This window comes from Camellia sinensis, chromosome 2 (assembly GCF_055761805.1).
Source record: "Camellia sinensis isolate YWXY chromosome 2, ASM5576180v1, whole genome shotgun sequence".
In the NCBI taxonomy this organism is placed as follows: Eukaryota; Viridiplantae; Streptophyta; class Magnoliopsida; order Ericales; family Theaceae; genus Camellia; species Camellia sinensis.
The window spans coordinates 67,599,436-67,620,194 of record NC_138962.1 but is presented as its reverse complement, the minus strand read 5'-3'; the positions used below and the strand labels follow the sequence as shown (position 1 = coordinate 67,620,194).

The 20,759-nt window shown below is 47.6% G+C and overlaps 1 protein-coding gene across 1 annotated transcript; it reads right to left on the bottom strand.

Moving 5' to 3' along the window:
• Positions 1 to 1,550: 1,550 nt before the first annotated feature.
• On the bottom strand, positions 1,551 to 20,507 carry LOC145814069 (uncharacterized). Its single transcript, XM_082910595.1, has 4 exons — positions 20,100 to 20,507; positions 19,919 to 20,017; positions 19,296 to 19,710; positions 1,551 to 1,558 (listed from the first exon to the last, which is right to left on the bottom strand). Exons 1-4 carry the CDS (start codon positions 20,502 to 20,504, stop codon positions 1,551 to 1,553), a joined length of 927 nt encoding a protein of 308 aa, XP_082766721.1. The 5' UTR covers positions 20,505 to 20,507.
• Positions 20,508 to 20,759: the final 252 nt, after the last annotated feature.

The following is a 20,759-nucleotide window of genomic DNA, read 5'->3' as shown; positions in this document are numbered from 1 at the left end:
CAAGGCTGCCATCAGAGTCCTCCTGGCAGTGCAACGGGACAACCCAACGCAGAAAGCCCCGAATCCTGCCAAGTCTACCAAATCTCGGACGGTCTCCGGGAGCTCGGCGTACCAGTCCCGCGCGGCGGTGGAACCATATCCCCGTACGCTGCGAGAACCAACCTGCATTCAGAATGAATACATGTGTCAATAATGAAATGAATGGGCTGCGTGCCAATGAAATGAACTGGGTTGCGTACCAATGAAATGAATGGGCTGTGTGCCAATGAGATGAACTGGGCTGTGTGCCAATGAAATGAATGGGCTGTGTGCCAATGCAATGAAATGGGCTGTGTGCCGATGAAGTGAAATAAGCTACATGCAAATTAATCTGGGCTGCGTGTTCAGAAAATTCAAAATTTGGGCTGCGTGTTCAACTTTCAGTTAAGTTGTGGGCTGCGTGTTCACTATCTATCTGGGCTGCGTGTTCAGAAAATTTAAAGTTTGGGCTGCGTGTTCAACTTTCAGTTAAATTGTGGGCTGCGTGTTCACTATCCATCTGGGCTGCGTATTCAGAAAATTTAAAGTTTGGGCTGCGTGTTCAACTTTCAGTTAAATTGTGGGCTGCGTGTTCACTATCCATCTGGGCTGCGTGTTCAGAAAATTTGAAGTTTGGGCTGCGTGTTCAACTTTCAGTTAAATTGTGGGCTGCGTGTTCACTATCTATCTGGGCTGCGTGTTCAGAAAATTTAAAGTTTGGGCTGCGTGTTCAACTTTCAGTTAAATTGTGGGCTGCGTGTTCACTATCTATCTGGGCTGCGTGTTCAGAAAATTTAAAGTTTGGGCTGCGTGTTCAACTTTCAGTTAAATTGTGGGCTGCGTGTTCACTATCTATTTGGGCTGCGTGTTCAGAAAATTTAAAGTTTGGGCTGCGTGTTCAACTTTCAGTTAAATTGTGGGCTGCGTGTTCACTATCTATCTGGGCTGCGTGTTCAGAAAATTTAAAGTTTGGGCTGCATGTTCAAATTTCAACTAGTGTGGGCTGCGTGTTCACTATTCTAATCTGGGCTGTGTGATCAGAAAATGTAAGGTGTGGGCTGTGTGTTCACTTTCGAATTCGGGCTGTGTGTTCGACAAATCAGTGTTTGAGCCGTGTGTTCATTTCTTAACTAATGTGTACTGTGCGTTCGCAGTTAATTAATGAGCCGAGTGTTCAGAAATTCGAGTGTTTAAAACTACATGTTCAGAATGCAAGCAAAGTACTATGTCATAAGCTAAACTGCGTGTTCAAGCATGGCAAAGGTGCGAAATATACAAAAATGCAGAAAATGAAGTAAATACCTCTCGGGACTCATGAGAGAGGTGATGCTCCGGCTCGCGGAGAAGCAGATCCCCGGGTGCTCGCTCGTCAAAACTAGTAAAGTGACGGAAGACGGCACGAGGGAGGACATGTGCTGGCGGGTTGTACCTCCCGGGAATAAAAGGTCGGGTCCTCGGGGGCAAGGTCATAGGATCAAAATCATCTCCGGCACCTGGAAAACCTCCACCGTGGGGAGAATTACCCGCCATTTTCAAAGATCTGCAAAGGAAGCAAAAATGAGCAAAAATGTGCCAAAATTGGAAAAAGTCAACAAAAGTCAAGTCCCGAGAAAATCTTCCAAATGTTGAGATAAACTTACCTCAAGTGGCGAAAATGCGAAAAGAAGCTCCGAAACCGAAATTTAATCGCTTCAAAGTGCTTGAAACTAAATATTTTTGCGAAAACAATTTGCACGGGGCGTTGGAAAACGCGTATGAAACTCAGATCTGGAGAAGAAAGTGTTGTAGGAGGCAAGAAAGGAAGGGATCTCGGCTGCCTTATATAGGCCCCAAGTCTTGGATTGAAGGAACATCAAAAAGGAGGTGAAAAGACCAAACTGCCCTCGGATTTGGGCATGTGGCCGGCCGGCCCTCTTTTCTAGCCGGCCAGCTATCTGCTTTTTGGATAACTGGCCGGCCAGCTATTTGCTTTATGGAAAACCGGTTGGCCACCTCCCCCTTTCCCTATAACCGGCCGGCCATGTTCCCCACATGCCCACCTAGCTCTCTGTAAATTTTGAGGAAGATCGGAGTTCCCGGGACCTGAAAAAGTTCAAGAAAAGTACACTCCCGGTCGCGAAATTGCTCCGTCGGAACTTCGGCTTCGAGATCTGACATATGTCTCATCATCACTCATCAAAATCAAAGTGTATCCTTTTTGAATGAGTTGTAACCTTTCAGGGAAGCGGATCGGAAGCCGTGATCGAGTCGCCTTCGCCGAAACGCGCATTTCCGTACTCGTTACTTCATGACAAATGAACACCCTGATTCATGCTCGTGTCACATTATCTTGCATTCTCATGAGCATACCTGCATTAACGTGCACATTTCTTGATATTGGCATACCTCTATGTTTGAGCATACGTTGTCACGCATGTTCCACTCTTGCATTGCGATGCATTCACTCACCAACACTGCGTGTGTCGAACTTTCAGAATCACATTAAATATATGTATATAGCATATTGTACTTGTTGCAATTTCTCTCTTTTGCAGGCACGATATTGTATGTACGGTTCAATTGAGGCTGGTGCGACCAGACGAATCGCGCAGGTATCGTATCTTCTCCGTGTGAGACGTGGCGGGGATTGAATAATCCTCCGCATTCTTAACTGCATGAAATGTAGTTGTTGCTTTGCATTCTTGCTTAAAACTGTTGCATCTATTTGCCAATACTTGCTTCATTACAGCTTGCTGCATTTGCATGATCATTGGGTTACCTTCGGCTTCTTGCATATCATTTGCATTTTGCCCCTGCCTGCGGGCATGCCTGCGGGCACATCTCTGTTTATCTTGTACGTTTGTCTAAGTCTTCGGCCTTGTCAAAAATGGGTCGTCTCTGGGCTTTGACATTCACTCCCGTCACTTGTGACTTCCGAGTTCTGTCAAAGAGGGGCAACTGTAGACACCCCATTTTTGACCGACTTTAAGACTCAGACGTCACCGATTGAGCGCTTGGTGATGTTGCATAATGTGCTTGTTCAGAAGTTTCAGAGTCACGGCCGTGAGCCCTGCCTCCGAACTTCCGAACCCTCTTCTGTGCCTTGTCTCAGTTTGCGAACCAGACTCGATTTTCTCTGTTTCTTTTCCTGAGGGGAGGGAGAGGTCCCGTAGACCATCTCTCAGTGGCCGTAGGCTACATTTGGTGGCCGTAGGCCATTTTTCCCATTTCGGAGTCCGATTTCCGGTTTTCGGAGCCGTCAGGCCGTGTGCCTCGGTTCGGGACCGCTTAACCATCTCCTATTGCTCCGGTTTTTGGCATACTTCCTATTTTCTCCCTTTTGAGGGACACTGCGGTCTGAGAAACCCACTTCGTGGCCGAACGCCACTTTCGGTGCTTGACAGCCCATTTTCGGGACCTCGAACTGCGTGTTTTGGTCCCTGAGCATTCGTTTTGCAACGGTTTTCGTTCATTTTTGGCAGGTACCTCTGTTTTATCACTAGGAAGGTCACCGAAGGGTGGGAGGCCAGTAATTGTTGCAGCAACCGGTTATACATCCTCCGACGCCCTCCGGCGCCCGTTTTTCGCACTTCCGGGCTAATATTGAACACCTTGGGCCCATTTTCTCGAACTTTGAACCACATATTTGTGATGTACACACATGGGAGGACCCCAAAAGTTGGTGGCCGGCCAGTAATTCCACTTGACCCTTTTGACCCCCTCCTTCCGGGCTAATGTTGAACACCTTGGGCCCACATTCTTGAACTTTGAACCACATATTTGTAATGTACACACATGGGAGGACCCTAAAAAATGGTGGCCGGCCATTAATGCTACTTGACCCTTTTGACCCCCTCCTTCCGAGCTAATGTTGAACCCCTTGGACCCACTTTCTTGGACTTTTAACCACAGGGTTGTGTTGTACACACATAGGAGGACACCATCAATTGGTGGCCGGCCAGAAAATCTGATTGACCCTTTTGACCCCTAGCCGACCGGCTAGGGGGTGTGGCCGGCCGGCCACCTGCAGCAAAAGTAACAGGCCGGCCGAGTTCCTTGCACTGTGCACTTTACAGCTGTGGAGCTTTATCCCCCAGAAAAGATCTTTATCCGGGGGATATTTTGTGGGGGAAAGTTACCCTCCTTTTCCCCCACCTTTACACCCCCTTTTTGGCCTTTATAACAAGCAAGCTATATCATATGTTGGGGTTAGAAAACTTCACCTTCAAGCTTCCATACACAACTCCATCTCTATACCTCTCATTTCCTTGAAAATTTCTAAGTCCCTAAACACCATTTCTTCTACACCACCAAGCTCTACCATCATCACTTCATTTCCAGCAACAAGGAAGGCTCCTCAAAGGCTAAAGGAGCTGCAAATTGATCCAAGAAGCAACAAAAGCCTTAGTCTTCAAGGGTGAGTAACATTTCTTCTCTTTGACACTTTTTCTTGATCCATTGGTAAGCCCCATATGCTTTTTGTTTCAAGCTCCGGCCCTAACTGAAAAGGGCCCTCTTTTAAGCTCATCTTCACTCTTCATTAAGGGCTCAACCCTGTTTGAGCCCTCCATGATGCACTTGCTTCATTGATCCTCTTATATGTCATAATCTTGCATGCTATTTTTGGCCCATGAGTAATCTGTTTTCGAGCATGATGTAATCTGTGAATGTGCTTATTTTGGGCCCTTCTTCAACATTGTTGAAGGGCCCTTCACCATTTGGTGCCTCCATGTGTCACTTGTAGTTATATCCCTTATTTGGCCCCATTTTTGCATAAATTGGCAGCCCCCTTTGCTTCTGTTTTTGGACCTTGGTCCGAACTGAAAGTGGCCTTGTTTTGGCCTATACGCCATGTTTCATTAACATTTTTTTTTCTGTTTGGTGATTATTTTGTATACTTCATGTTATAGCACCTTTTGAGCTTCAATCTTGTGCCTTTTTTTTAGCATATTTGTATATTGATTCGAGGCTTGCCATATACTGTAAACATTCATATTTTTGGTCCCTCTTCAATGTTGTAGAAGGAAATTTTTCAGTTTGAATTTTTCTTATATCACTTGCTTCATTACCCCTCTTTTGGCCCCTATTCTTGCATGCCATTTTTACCCTACCTATGCTTGCTGTTTGGCCATGTTTATAACTGTGAAAGTGCCTTTTTTGGGACTGCCTAGCTTCTGTCTTTGCATTGCATGTCCATATTGTGCATGTTTGGCATAGCTATAGGCCATTTCGGGTGCCTAATATTGCATTTCGGGACTATTCCATGCATTTGGTGTCATTTCGCCTCATTTCGGGACTGTTTTCCCCCATATTTTACTGCTGAAATTCCTTTAGAATGATTGCTATCCATTTCATGTCATTTACATTGCATTTTTACATCGCCTCGGTTTGCGTGCCCGTGTGCACGCATTTCGAGGCACTTCATTTTTATCCGCCGGCATCCTATGTGAGTGTGGCTGAGGCTCACTCACGTTGGTATAAGCCCATATCATGTTTCCATGTCATTTGCATTGCATTCTGCCATCGCCTCGGTTTGCGTGCCCGTGTGCACGCATTTCGAGGCACTTCATTTTTATCCGCCGGCATCCTATGTGAGTGTGGCTGAGGCTCACTCACGTTGGTATAAGCCCATATCATGTTTCCATGTCATTTGCATTGCATTCTGCCATCGCCTCGGTTTGCGTGCCCGTGTGCACGCATTTCGAGGCACTTCATTTTTATCCGCCGGCATCCTATGTGAGTGTGGCTGAGGCTCACTCACGTTGGTATAAGCCCATATCATGTTTCCATGTCATTTGCATTACATTCTGCCATCGCCTCGGTTTGCGTGCCCGTGTGCACGCATTTCGAGGCACTTCATTTTTTATCCGCCGGCATCCTATGTGAGTGTGGCTGAGGCTCACTCATGTTGGTATAAGCCCATATCATGTTTTCGTGTCATTGCATCGCATTCTATCATCGCCTCGGTTTGCGTGCCCGTGTGTACGCATTCCGAGGCACTTTATTTTCAACTCTCGGCATCCTATATGAGTGTGGCTGAGGCTCACTCATGTTGGTATAAGCCCATATCACATTTCCATGTCATTTAGATTGCATTCTGTCATTTTCTCGGTTTGCGTACCCGTGTGCACGCATTTCGAGGCATCTCATTTTCATAGCATTGTGTATGTTAGGATTGTATCTTAGTTGCATTTCTTGCATATCTTGCATATTGCATCGTGTCCGGAATAGGAGTTAGCCTGGGCACGGGAAACGAGGTACATTTCGTACTCCGAGTGACGGAATGTGTCTCAATTCGCCAGTCACCGACACTCCGGATTATCCATGATGGAGTTAGGTTTTAGCTGTAGTTTCATGTTCATTCATCCTATATTGAATTGTGTATTTCGACTCCTCGGCCATCATGCCTCGGTATGCGTGATTGGTGGCACGAGGATCGAGACATGCATATATCTGTGCAAATACATTGCTATGCCCCTTTCCTGCTCTCTGTTGCAGCAAAACGAAGAATCAGCAACTTTTTGGGGCTTGGCACGCATTTCAAGAACATGTGTAAACAGAGGCTAATTGGGGCATTCCGGTGGATTTCCGCGCAAGAAAATCCAGACATGCATCATCCATCAGAAGCAAGGCAGTCCCTGGCTTGCATGCCAGTTTTATTTACTAATTAGGAATTTGTTAATTAATTAGGATTTTGTAATATTTTGGACTGTAATATTCTTTTATTCGGGACTGTAATATTTGGACTGTATTATTTATTCAGACCCTCTGCGCGAGGGCATAATTGTAATAAGTGTGCGTGGGTGTGATGTATGTCTTCCAACCCCACGTCTTTCTCCCTTTTATTTATCCGCTTATGATGGTTAGATTAGGGCATATTTCAATTAGCATACAGTATGACAGCATGTTTGCATTCATTCATTAGTTTTGCATGCACCGGGCTCGGCGCATCATACTAACTGCATTGTACTTTCAATTCTAAATTGAATACATGATAGTTGTAGCATTTCATATACCATCTTAGAATAGCCGAGCCTGCTATAGTTGCATTTTTGCATGTGTTGCATTAGGCATTTTTGTATACTTAGGATCATGCATGATTTCTAATACAGTTTTTGTTTTGGCTTGGAGTACTCGGTAAGTTTTATGCTTTAGCATCCTTGCATGTGTGTGAGTGACTGCCATAAATAGCATGCTTACTATGAGGCTATGTGCTTATATGATATAACTGCCTGAATGCCTGTGGGTGAAGGTTGGGTTATCTGAATTGGAATAAATCATCAAATGTTTAAAGCCTACCTGCGGGTAGCAAACCATTTTCAAAAAACAAACATGAAATGTTTCATTCCAATTCAGGCGACCCGGTCTATATTTGTATGCTGTGCGCATCACATAGTAACCTAGGCTAATAAACCGGAATAAGAACTCACAATGTTTTCAAAAATTGATATCATGGTTAGTAGAGGCCGGTCTATGACCGGGCGAGCGGGGATGCTCACGAAGTGACCTTCCCCAATCGTACCCAAGTTCCCGAGCCGAGGCAACTTTGGTGATGACGGACACGTGGCCTTTTGGCACCGAGTCAGGGTTTCCTAAATTTCCCAAAATAAAATATTTAGGTGGCGACTCTGTATCTGGCAAAGCAGTCCATGTTTGGCACTTCTTTCAAAAAATCTGTTTTTCTCAAAACGATTTGCCGGATTTGGACTCTTTGGTTCAGATTTAGAACCGTGACTACAAAGTCGGGTCCGAGCTGTAGCGAGGTCCCCCGTGTGCTTGTTACAGTTTCTGGCGACTCCGCTGGGGATTTAAGAGAACTTGACTCGAACTCATGATATCTGTTTTTTACTACACTTGTGTGTTTCTTTGCATTGCATTTGCATTGGTGCGCCTAGGACACCGTGTTTGCCATCTGCTATTCCTGAACGGTTTGCCGGAGGCTTGTCTTGTCAAGGCATGACCATAAGGCTGACCGATTGTGGGCTCTGCCAGTATGGGAACACAAACCCCGATTTTACCGGGGCACCCTCTTTGACCATTCGACCTAGTGCATATTCGGATCCATAGTGACCATTCCAAATTAGGACAGGTTGCTTACCCGTTTATAGGTTGTTTGAAACCGCTCTGTGCGTAGTGAAACCCTAGCTCCTGACACAATAGGACAGGGAAACCCTACCCCAACATAGGGGTGTTTTGGCTCTCACTTATCTGTTATGTGCTTTAGAGTGCGTCTCTACAGGAATGCATGTATCAGTATATGAGTTTGGGCATCAAGCCTGCGGGCTTTAGTTCAGTATCGTCAGTATCAAGCCTGCGGGCATCAGTTCAGTATTGTTAGCATCAGGCCTGCGGGCATCAGTTCAGTACATGAGTTTGGGTATCAGGCCTGCGGGCATCAGCCAGTATTTGAGAATCAGCTATCTGCGGGTATCAGATTCTGTTTTAGGGGACAGTGATACAGGGATAATAATCAGTGTTTGAGGACGGTGTGTATTCAGCTTATCAACTGCGTGTTGTTATGCCCGGCTGTGTGTCATGCATTTTATTTTAAGCTGTTGTGCTGTCCGTTTATCTGTTTATTTATCTCCTTTTCGCTTTATTTATCTTTTGCTAGGTCAGTTTTAGCACAATTGCTTCCAACCCAGCAGGCATTTCCCAAGCACTCTGGACACGAGGTCGTCGACTCCACCGATCTGAGGATCTAATCGACGGACAGCCAGTGTTCCATTCTCTACCCCCTGTTACTAGAAGGAAGCAGAAAAAGCGCAGTGTATCTGAACAGAGATCACCAGAACAGTGGTTTCCCCCATCAGTGGACAGTCGGATTGAGATCCCCATTGAGACAGATCTGCCGGTAGTTCAGACAAATCGAAACAGTATGACGGCACCAACAGGAATTGAGGAGATGGTGCGCCAAATGCAAGAAACCATGCGGGCCATGCAACAGGATGCCATTCGCCGAGATGAACTCGCTAAGCAACAGGCTGAAATTATGACCCAGCAGGCTGAGCTGATTACCAGACTGCAACAACAGAATACAGCATCTGCTTCACACCAAATTCCTCCTCCGGCAGGGGCCCCATTACCTGAGCAGACACCTGCTGTTCAGAACGCTCCTCCGAACACCCAGAATACTGTGCCGACTATCCAAAATCTACAAGAGGACACAAATCTTCCAACGGGGCCAGCTCCGCCCCCGCTTCCACCACAACTGTCCAAGGTCCATACACCCAATCACCCGGACTCTCCCTTCGAGGTCGAGGTTGATCATACAGCTCTGAAATTGAGCAAATTGGAGAAGCTCTTCAAGAAATCCCAAGGGGTCAAGGCTATGCCAGATATCGAAGATGGATATACCGAGGAGGCCGTAACACTCCCCGATAGGTTCAAAATGCCACAAATCGACCGCTTTGACGGGACCGGCGACCCCATGGTCCATATCCGACTGTTTGCAGACATCTTGCGACCAATAGGCCTAACACGACCGCAGAAGCTTTCACTATTCGGCCGAACCCTGTCGGGTGTGGCCTCCCATTGGTACGCAAAGTTACAAGATGAAGTGAAGAAGAATTGGGATGAGATGGCTGAGGCCTTTGTCACGCAATATTCATACAACACTCAGATCGAGATCACAACTCGTGACCTTGAAACGACAAGGCAAGAGCCCAAGGAAACTTTCTCGGACTTTGTGATCCGATGGAGGGCAAAGGCGTCAATGATGACTCTAAGGCCCACTGACAAAGATCAAATCCGGATGATTGTGCGCAATCTCCACCCAAAGTTGATGCAGAGAATGATTGTAGTCCCCTTCCCTACTTTCGCAGATTTACATGAAATGGGGGTGCAAATCGAAGACGCAATGAAACAAGGTCTGTTTGACCATGACAGAGAACAACCGAGGAGGACGTTCAACCGTAACAACAATGCGGGCCCGAGTGGCGCTGCAAACACGAGAGCCTCGGAAGTTAGTATGGTCACCACCACTCCCCCTCCCCCTCCAAGGCCCATGACTGCCACACCCTTCTCCGGCGCGTCCGGAAGCAACACACAAACCAACAGATTCCAACCACGAGGCCAAAGAACCTTTACCCCACTATATATGCCCCTGACCAAAGTTCTGGGAATATTGATCAGGAAAAATCATTTAAAACCCCTGGAGCCAAAGCCACTACCGAATCCACTCCCCCCCTCTTATGACCCAGCAAAATACTGTGCGTACCACCAACAACACGGTCATGACACCGACCGTTGTTACAGATTGCGTCATGAGATCCAAGATCTTATTGACAAACAGGTGATCGCGCCTCCTGATAAACCCAATGTCACAACCAACCCTCTCCCACCACATAACCAACCTCCCCCTCCCAAAAGAATTAATTTTATCCAAACTGGGGTCGCATCTTACGATCCTAGCATCTATATTACGCCCACCCACCTACCCAAGCCAGAGGTGCTCCTCCCCGATTGCACTGATTTCTTGTGCATGGTGGACATCTCCAAAACCCAACCAGAACCGATGGTGGTGACCGTCGAAGATAGGGCAGGGCAGATTTTGGGAGAGAATGAGATTGTTGAATCTGGGACTGGACAGAGTTTTGCTGGGGGAGCCTATGATCCAAGCAAGTACGTCCTATCAACGAGCCGAATTGGGCTAGGTATAGAATTGCCTGAGACAGGAGAGCTATGCATGATCCGGGGGGACGGATCTGGGCTATGGGCAGATGATCTGACAGCCGTACAGGAGGACTTTGCCAACCTGTAATTTCTCGATGACCAGGAACTGGAGGATGTGTCAATCAACTGGTACGATTATGAGGGATCAGCGAAGACCACTGGATGGCTCGAGGATCAACCAGATGCAATGGGGGAAGCCCAACCAGAACAGAGCCCGGCAGGGGCAGAAGTATCAGCTGTGGCCGGAATAGCCGAAAGTCAAGTTGTATCGCCGGAGAGCGCCGGTGCTAAGAATTCCGCTCGAGACATGGGCATTATGGATACGGGAATTGTTGAACAAACAGCTGTACTGATGCAGCTGGAACGAGAAAAGTTTGAGGAGGCTGAGAGAATTAGGAAAGCTAAAGTCCCTGAGGGGACTGAGAGTGCTGTGTGCGCGAAGATAGAGAATGCTGCGAGCATATGGACAGAGAGTACTGCGAATACAAGTAGACCGGAGCCAGACAGGTGTCTGTTGGCTGCCGATGGAATGTGGTGGGAAGACGATGACTTATGTCTTGCCCACACGGATGAAGACTGGGGAAATAATCAACCGGATGACACTTGGTACCTCGATGAGGTTGACCATATGACGAGAATTGGGCGGTACTTCAAACCCCCACACCTGGACCAACCCGAGGCATCCGGGAAGGATAGAGAAGCGGAGAAACAGAAGGAGAAGCAGATTGAAGAGGAAGCTGTGCTGAAACAATTAAAGAAGATACAAGCAGACATCTCCATCTGGGGACTGCTAATGGCATCACGAGTACATAGAGAAGCTGTCCTATCTGCTATGGACAAGTCCAAACTCTCCATAGACACCACGCCTGAACAGCTGGTTGGGCTAGTTTTTCCGGGAGGAGGTTCCCCGGCATTAACCTTTTCGGACAAGGAACTACCGCCTGAGGGCACAAGTCATAACAAACCTCTCTATATTTCTGTGGAATGTAGAGATAAGTGGATACCGGTGGTACTTGTTGATACCGGGTCTGCGATTAATGTCTGCCCAACCAGAACGGCATATGCGATCGGGTTGAAGCCCGTGGACTTCGTCCCAACTACCCAAGTGATCAGAGCATACGACAATACCAGCAAAGAAGTGATGGGGACTGTTAAAATTCAAACCAAGGTTGGTCCAGGACAACACAGCATTGAATTTCATATCTTGGACGTTCCCGCAACCTTTAACCTACTTTTGGGGCGACCGTGGTTGCACCAGGTCAAAGCAGTCTCTTCCACTCTACATCAGATGCTAAAATACCTTTACGGGAAAGCGGTAGCAATCGTTTTTGGGAATTCGTCAATCCATCCGCCGCCGGAAGTGTCCACACCTGTCTTGGAGATCGAGCACGGCACGGAGGATGTGTTTTTGTCGGGGTTCACTTTGGCCGAGGCTCAAGTGGTACAGAATGTCATGGCTGTGAATGAGGGTATGTACGTTAGTGCTCAATCTATTTACCTCATGAACAAGCTAAAACATACCCCTGGGATGGGATTAGGGAGAAGCGGCCGGAAGGGTGTCTCAGTGTTGGCCGAAGTGCCACACAACCCTCACGCCTTTGGACTGGGTTATTTGCCCACCAAAGAGGATTTGGTGAGGAAAGGGAAAGAAATGGCCGGAAGGGCCAGAGCAAAGAAGGCCGGGAAGCCATTTGAGTTAATGCACAGGCCCATCTGGGGTACCCTAAACGGACGCTTCGTCCGGGAGGGGGAAGATTTTCCATTCTGCGGCTTCCCGGAGCCATGGCTAAACGCGGAGGGGAAGCGCGTGCCTGGTTTTGAAATCTTCTTCGACATACAATTATCTGGGGATGACGTTGCCGAAGCGCAGACAAACCCACCAACTGAGGTTGAGCAATGTGAAGTAGTGGATCCTGAGAGCACGGAGCTTGAAATGGGGGTAGCACTGGCGTGTCTACTATCAGATCCTCCGATCGGCCAAGAGTGCTTGGGGGATAACTCTACGGTTTCTATGATTGGAGATGAAATAGCTGCGGGCTTTCCAGCACCGATCTTGGATGCATCTATCGCACCTTCTCTCATCTGGCAATATGAAGAAGGCTTTTTATCTAGCAGCTCCGGGTCAGGTAGTGAGCCGGAATCTGATTCTACCGAATCTTGTGCGTCGGAATCAGATTCCAGCTCGACTGAGTCTGAGTCCGGTATTCCTGGGGGTGATAACCCGGATGCCACAGTCCTGTCTAGGTCGTCTTTTTCATTTTCTTTTGAGTCTGTTGTAACAGAGGAATCTGACGGCTTGGAAATATTTAATGAGAATGATGTGGATGTGGTTTCTGAGTATTTTTCTGTGCCTTTGATTTATTGCTTAAATCAGGATTTTCAAAATTTTGATGAAAACAACGAGGGAGAAATTCCCCCAGTTTTGCAACGTTTAATTGATCAAGAGCAGGAAAGATTTGTTAAACCTTTAATGGATGAAATCACTACTGTGAATGTTGGTACTGAGAAGGACTCGCGGCTGGTCCAGATCGGGTCCACGTTGTCTTCGAAGGAGCGCGAGCGCTTAGTCACTTTATTAAAAGATTTCAAAGATGTTTTCGCGTGGTCCTACGAAGACATGCTTGGAATCGATCCTGAAATTGTACAGCACCGAATCCCTCTTGACCCCGAGGCCCGACCTGTCAAACAGAAACTCAGAAGGATTCGCCCGGACTGGGCCCTCAAGATTAAGGAAGAGGTCACCAAGCAAATTGACGCAGGGTTCCTGCTGGTATCTGAATACCCAACTTGGTTGGCCAATATTGTTCCGGTGCCAAAGAAGGACGGCAGAATTCGGGTCTGTGTAGACTTCAGAGATTTGAACAGGGCCAGTCCGAAGGACGATTTCCCCTTGCCACACATTGATGAATTGGTGGATTTCACGGCAGGACACGCCTTGCTTTCATTTATGGATGGTTTCTCAGGCTATAATCAGATAGTAATGGCACCCGAAGACCGGGAGAAGACTGCGTTCACTACCCCGTGGGGTACATATTGTTATAGAGTGATGCCATTCGGGTTGAAAAATGCTGGAGCTACGTATCAACAGGCAGCAACTACAATATTGCATGATATGATCCATAAAGAGGTCGAGGTGTATGTGGACGACATGATTGTCAAGTCCAAAGATAGAGAGGGCCACTACACCGCCTTACAAAAATTCTTTCAAAGGATCAAAGAGTTTCGGCTGCGACTGAATCCCCAGAAATGCACGTTTGGTGTTACAGCAGGGAAGATGCTAGGGTTTCTGATTACACAAAGGGGCATCGAGGTCGACCCTTCCAAAATCAAGGCCATCTTAGAAATGCCACCACCAAGGACTGAAAAGGAGGTGCGAGGCTTTCTGGGTAAAGTGCAATTCATAAGACGGTTTATTTCTAAATTAACCTTGACTTGTGAACCACTTTTTGGTCTCCTGAAGAAAGGAAAGAAATTCCAATGGAACGGCCGATGTCAAGCAGCTTTTGAGCAGATCAAAGAGTATCTACAGAACCCACCCGTGTTGTCACCACCAGAGCCGGGGAGACCGTTGATATTGTACCTTTCGGTAACTGAGACTACCATGGGCTGCATGCTCGCGCAGGAGTCAGAAGACAAAGTGGAAAGAGCCATCTACTATCTGAGCAAAAAGATGCTGGATTACGAGACCCGCTATATACCGCTGGAGAAGGCTTGTTTGGCCTTGGTATGGGCAACCAGGAAGCTGCGGCACTACCTGTTAGCTCACTCTGTAATGTTGGTTTCGCGTTTGGATCCCATCAAATATCTCTTCGAGAAACCAGCACTTACGGGTAGGCTAGCTCGTTGGCTGCTGTTGCTCTCCGAATTTGATTTGAAGTATGTAACGCGCAAGTCAGTAAAAGGGAGAGCGGTAGCGGAGTTCCTTGCCGACCACCCGGTTGAGGGGGATGAAGCGGTTGAGTATCTATTCCCAGATGAAGCCATTCTGCACGTCGAAGATGAAACTTGGACGATGTACTTTGACGGAGCGTCAAACCAGTATGGGTATGGGATAGGGGTGTTGCTGATAGCGCCTGATGATTTCCGTATCCCTTTAGCATTCAAGCTCCGGTTCAAAGTTTCCAACAATGAGACAGAGTATGAGGCATGTATTGCTGGCCTGGAAGCAGCCCTAGAACTAGGGGCAAGACGGTTGGACGTCATTGGGGACTCGAACCTTGTTGTGTCTCAAGCAAAAGGAGATTGGAAAGTCAAGGAGGAAAGGATGATAATCTACCACCAAACCTTGGATTTGTTAATTCCTCGGTTTGAGAAGCTAAATTTCACCCACCTCGTAAGAGAGAACAACAGGTTTGCAGATTCATTAGCAACTCTATCTTCTATGATAGACATCCCGTCCGGAGTCCGGATGCGTCCAGTCATTATTGATCAGAAGTTCGTGCCAGCATACGAGTCGATTTCCGCCATAGATGAGGTTCAAGACGGCAACCCCTGGTATTACGACATCTGGAACTTCTTGGAAAAGGAGACATATCCACCAGGGGCAAATGCCAAGGATAAGAGGGCCATCAGAAGAATGGCTGCTCAGTTCATTATCTGCGGGGGAAAGCTGTACAAAAGGGGTCATCTGGGAATGCATAAGCTCTGTGTAGAAGCTGAAGAGTCGAAACGCCTGATGGAAGCCATCCATGGGGGGGAGTGCGGTGCACACATGAATGGAGTAATGCTGGCCAAAAAGATCCTCAGACAGGGCTACTACTGGTCAACCATAGAGGAGGATTGTATTAGCTTTGTTCGGCGATGCCACAAGTGTCAAATTCATACAAACCGCATGAACATCCCGCCGTCAAAACTGTACAACATGACTTCGCCGTGGCCTTTTTCAGTCTGGGGAATTGATGTGATCGGAGCTGTTACCCCGAAGGGGTCAAACGGGCATGAGTTTATCCTAGTAGCGATAGATTATTTCACAAAGCGGGTCGAGGCCCAATCATACGCGGTGTTGAAGGCGTCGCACGTCGCAAAGTTCATCAGGAACAACATCATCTGTCGCTACGGTGTGCCAAACGAGATAATTTCAGATAATGGTTCCCACTTCAAGAAAGAAGTGATAGACTTGTTGGAGAAATACAATGTGGCTTTCCATAAGTCATCTACATACCGGCCGCAGACCAACGGAGCGGTTGAGGCCGCCAACAAGAATATCAAGCATATACTGCAGAAGATGGTGGAAACCTATCGAGATTGGCCAGACAAGCTGCCATTTGCTCTGTGGGGCTACAGGCCTTCAATCAGAACTTCTACTGGAGCAACTCCATATTCATTGGTCTATGGAATGGAGGCTGTTCTACCCATTGAGATTGAGGTTCCGTCGTTACGAGTATTGGCTGAATGCCAGATAGCCGAAGCAGATTGGCAGCAAAGCAGATTTGAAGAACTCATGCTCTTTGATGAAAGAAGACTGAAAGCACTGTACCACATCCAAGGCTATCAACGCAGAATTGCCCGGGCTTTCAACAAGAAGGTTAAGTCCAGGAATTTGAAAGAAGGAGATTTGGTGCTCAAAGACAACCGAGCTCCCATCCACGACCCAAGGGGCAAGTTCAAACCCAATTGGACTGGTCCTTACATCATCAAAGCTATCTGGTCAGGTGGAGCTGTGGTTCTGATGGATCTAGATGGCTTGGAGTTCTCACAACCGATCAATATGGACAAGTTGAAGAAATACTATCCTTGAGAGGCTCGCTAGGCCGAAAACCCGAAAGGGCGACCTAGGCAAAAGTCAGAGCACAAAAAAATTAGAAAATATAAAAACTGAGCTCGCAAGGTTGAAAACCCGCAAAGGGCGGCCTTGGCAAAAGTTAGAGCGCAAAAGGAGAGTGAAAATACTCTAGTGAACCTCAGCCTGAACTACGTAAGGCTTGATTCCCATCTTTGGGATACGTAGGCAACTTCACCTTGAAGTTCAGTCATAAACTTTTCCCCGATCAACTCTGTCCATTTTGATCATCTCAGTCATCTTTATCCATCAGCATTTATCGTGATCTCCGGTACAATGCTGTTCAAACTAGGGGCAACTTTCCGTTGCCGCGACGGTGCAAAGTTACTCAGACTAGGGGCAACTTTCCGTTGCTTTGCAGTGCCGCATTGTTCTCCAGACTAGGGGCAACTTTCCAGTCGCAGGGATCTGGGGTTGTCCATCTCAGTGATAGATCTTCGGCGTGTCCAATTCTGATCCACATCGAAAATAGTTTTGAAAAGTTTTAATAAAAGTTGACTTTGTTCAAATTAATCTTTTTACGACTAAGACCATTTTTGGACCAAAGCGGAAAATTTTCAGTACCATAACTTTCAATTTCATTGATTTCAAAACTGAGTTCTCCTGCTCTTGCATTACAATCGAGGTTGCCTTTTTTAGTACATTCATAAAGAAAACTTGAAAATGCTAAATAAGCAATAAATTTGGGGCATAGTTGAATCAAGTATCTCTGCGTCCCCTTCCAGAGCTGGACGAAGCATCTGATGCCAAGCTAGGCCCAACCTGTGCCTCCTCATTGAGCCAATCCAAGCACTCATCAGACAAAGTGCAACTGAAAGTGGAAGCAGGGGCCAGGAGCTCTCTAGTCCTCCATGCTGTGGCATATCGGGCAAGCTGTGCACCCCGGACCGGGAAAGCGGCTGGGTACTCAATCCCCTTCGGTGGGCAGGTCTGATCATGACCAAACTGACGCAGGAACCGGAACGGAAAATAAAATACGCAGTGGGTTAGACCAATCAATTGGATCCCAATCAGCCGGGACATACTATAGCTCATTGCCGGGAGGTTGAGCCAAGGGCAACGCCAAGCAATGCCGTCTGCGGACAAATTGCACATCCAATCGAACCACCACCTTTCGTCAAGAGCATTGACTAGGCGCTGCCGAAAGAAGTAGCCTCGAGCTAAATAGGCCGGGCAAGAGTCCACGACCTGCAACTTGTCCATTAACCATACCTAGGGGAGGGATGGAAAATGAGAGAATAAAGAACAGAGAGATGTGCGATGAGAAAAAAAGTAAGACAAGGGTTTTGTGAGAAAAACCGAGCCTGAGGGTCGAGTGATGTGAGCAAATATATATGTGAGGTCGGGTGGGAAACATTACCTGCAGCAGCAGTGGACTCCCGGCAAACCTAGTCGCCTCCCGGCGATAGACAGAATCTAAGCCCATCAGTGTCTCGGCCAAGGTCATGGCAATACAGCTCTTTCCTTCTCTCAAACCTTGGGCGACTTCAATCAGGCGAATGCTAGCCCCGCCGAAGCCCGAGGAAAGCAGAAAGTGAGACAACAAACATAAGCAGAGGGCGTGTTGCCGGAAACCCTGCCAACAATGGTTGCTGAGGTCACCGGCGTCGGAAAAACGATGGATCAAGCCGAGGATGTCCAGCTCCCCACTGCAGATCAGAGATCGAGCGTCATGCGCCGTGAGCCCACACATCCGCCCTAAAGCCTGAGCATGGCCAAAACGGAGCTGGGGCAAGATCACTTCAAAGCATTCAGACTCCATTAAAACCTGAAAATCTTCGAAAGTGGGACACATCTCTTGGCCGCCAAAGCTAAAAACATGTGTCACTGGATTCCAGAACCTTGCCGCGGCATGGAGAAAAGGAAGCTGTAGCGGAGTACGGCTCAACGTGAATAGTGCATTCAAGCTGAAACCCCGGAAATTCAGCTTTTCCGAGCCATCTAGAGAAGAGATCCAAAATGTGACATTTTCTGCGAGAAACGCCTCCATCTTTGTCTAAAACTAAGATGAAATGAATGTTCCCGAAGTTGAGGCTTTTATAGAAGGAAAAACACTATTCACGGGGACACGTGTCAAAAATCTGGTGGCTGCAGGACTAAGTGGCCGGCCGGCCACCTTTTCTGGCTAGCCAGCCATTTACTTTTTACAAAACTGGCCGGCCAGCTGTCTCTCTCCACAAAAATGGCCGGCCGGCTCCCAAAAGGTGACCAGCAATGCTGCAGTGTATCTCCTTGGCCCTGTTTTACTCTTCGAGGGAAAGTTCCAAGCATTTCCATGCAACGGGAGAGTCAAAGGCCTTCATCTCCCTCCGTTTCGGATGCGTTCCGATGCCCAGATCGTCAGAAGTACACTCTGTTGTTGTTGAGTTTTGTTTATCGAGTTGTTGTTTTGCTTATCGAGTTGTTTGTCGAGCGGACGTGTTTCGTGTTTTTGAGTCATTGCTCTCTGTTTAAGCAATCTTTGTTAAAGTCTTGTTTATTTGCGTTGTCAACGTTGTTGCATTTTGCTTATCGAGTTGTAAACTTCCTAAGGTTCTGTTATATCTTAGTAAGTTGAGTTGTTAGTTTGTTGCGTCGGTTCACTACCTGACTTGGTGATTACACAATGCGCATTCCCATTCAACTTCATTTTGGTGCAAAATAAAATGATGCAATACGATGCTAAAAGTTTAAAATACGAACATCTTTTCAAAAGCTATTTCATTCCATCATGCTTTACAACAAACAAAGGTACAAGTTTTACAAAAAATAAAACTGCCTAACAATGTGCAAAGTGCTACAAACTACTAGCAAAAAGAAAAATAAAGCAGGAAATAGCAACATCAATGTCCTCGGGAGCGGGAACGAGAAGCACTCCTCATCCTCTTCTGCGGGACAATCTCCACACAATCATCATCATCTGAGTCAGAGCTGTCATCCTCAGGATCCCCCTCAGCCTCGCCTCTATTCCCCGAGCCAAAACCGGAGCCCCCCTCCTCAGCAAACGTCTCTGACTGATGGTCGGTAGCCTCCTCCTCCTCCTCAGCATCCTCCTCCTCCTCATCAGGCTCCACCTCCACAACGTGAGCCCTGCGTCTGCGGACAGGCCCTCCTCGAGCTCCTCGAAAAGGCCTAGATGGCCCGGCTCCTCGGGAAGGCCGAGATGGCCCCGCCCCCTGAAAAGGCCCGGGTGACCCAACTCCCTGAAAAGGCCCAGATGGCCCAGCTCCCCAAGGAGGCCCAGGTGGCCTGGCCTGCGGCTGACCGGACCATGAAGGCATCTGAAAACAAAAAGTTCAATTCAAATACATCAGTCCAAATATATACATCAGATGCAGATACAAGTAAGGGCTACGTGAAGTGGGTGCATGTAAATGCAATGTACAAGTGGGGTGTGTGTCAGATGTGCTCTACACAAGCAGTCTATCGATGCAGTAGAAATCAGCATGTCATCAGAAGTATGATAAATGCCAGAAACCTGAAGGGTACCTGAATGCCCGCGACAGACAACTGTGCCTCCCTACGCAGGACCATGCCCTCGAGTGTGGCCACCAGTCCAACCACCTCCTCCATGTACCCTCGCGGTGGCTGCAAAAATGAGTTCATAATCATCAGTGAACAAAAGAATGTCTAAACATCTGAATGATGAATGAAAAACAGTGGAGCATACCAGCGGTGAGTCAGGATCAATGGCGTATCGATCACTGGGCATCGGAGGCTCTAGTGGGATCGGGGTCGGAGAGATAGCCCCATACTGCCACGCCATCAACTCAGTCGGCATGTCTGGCCATCCAGGATGAGGATAAGTCGACGGAACCGGAGGAACCGGTCTACTCCCACCTCTAGATGTACCAGCCCTACTAGTAGAAGGGGCGTCTGCATCCCGAGCCTGAGCCTGGCCCGAGGATGACATACCGGCAGGCCTCATCATCGGGATACGAGCTCCCGTCAATGGAGGCATCAAATATATGTGACGGTAAGTGGCGTAGTCCCCCTCCTCAATATATAGTAAAGCATCACTACCCAGCATGGCGCCGACTACCTCCGAGTAAGAGAGCCTGTCAGCAGTCCGCATGCTGACTGGGGGTACTGCGGGAGGATCCTGAGACAGATACCCCCATACCTGGCGCCGAAAGCGTTCCCCTAGGAACCATACCCTTCCAACCGGCCCTTCAAGCAGGACTCTATACTGGGAGATGTCTGACCCTCCGGTATACTGAAGTCGGAGACCATCACCCAGGGACACCCAGGGCTGCCATGTGATCTGCGGATGATAAATGCATAAGCCAATCAGAAATCGAGAATATGCAGAGCAAATCAAAGATGAAAA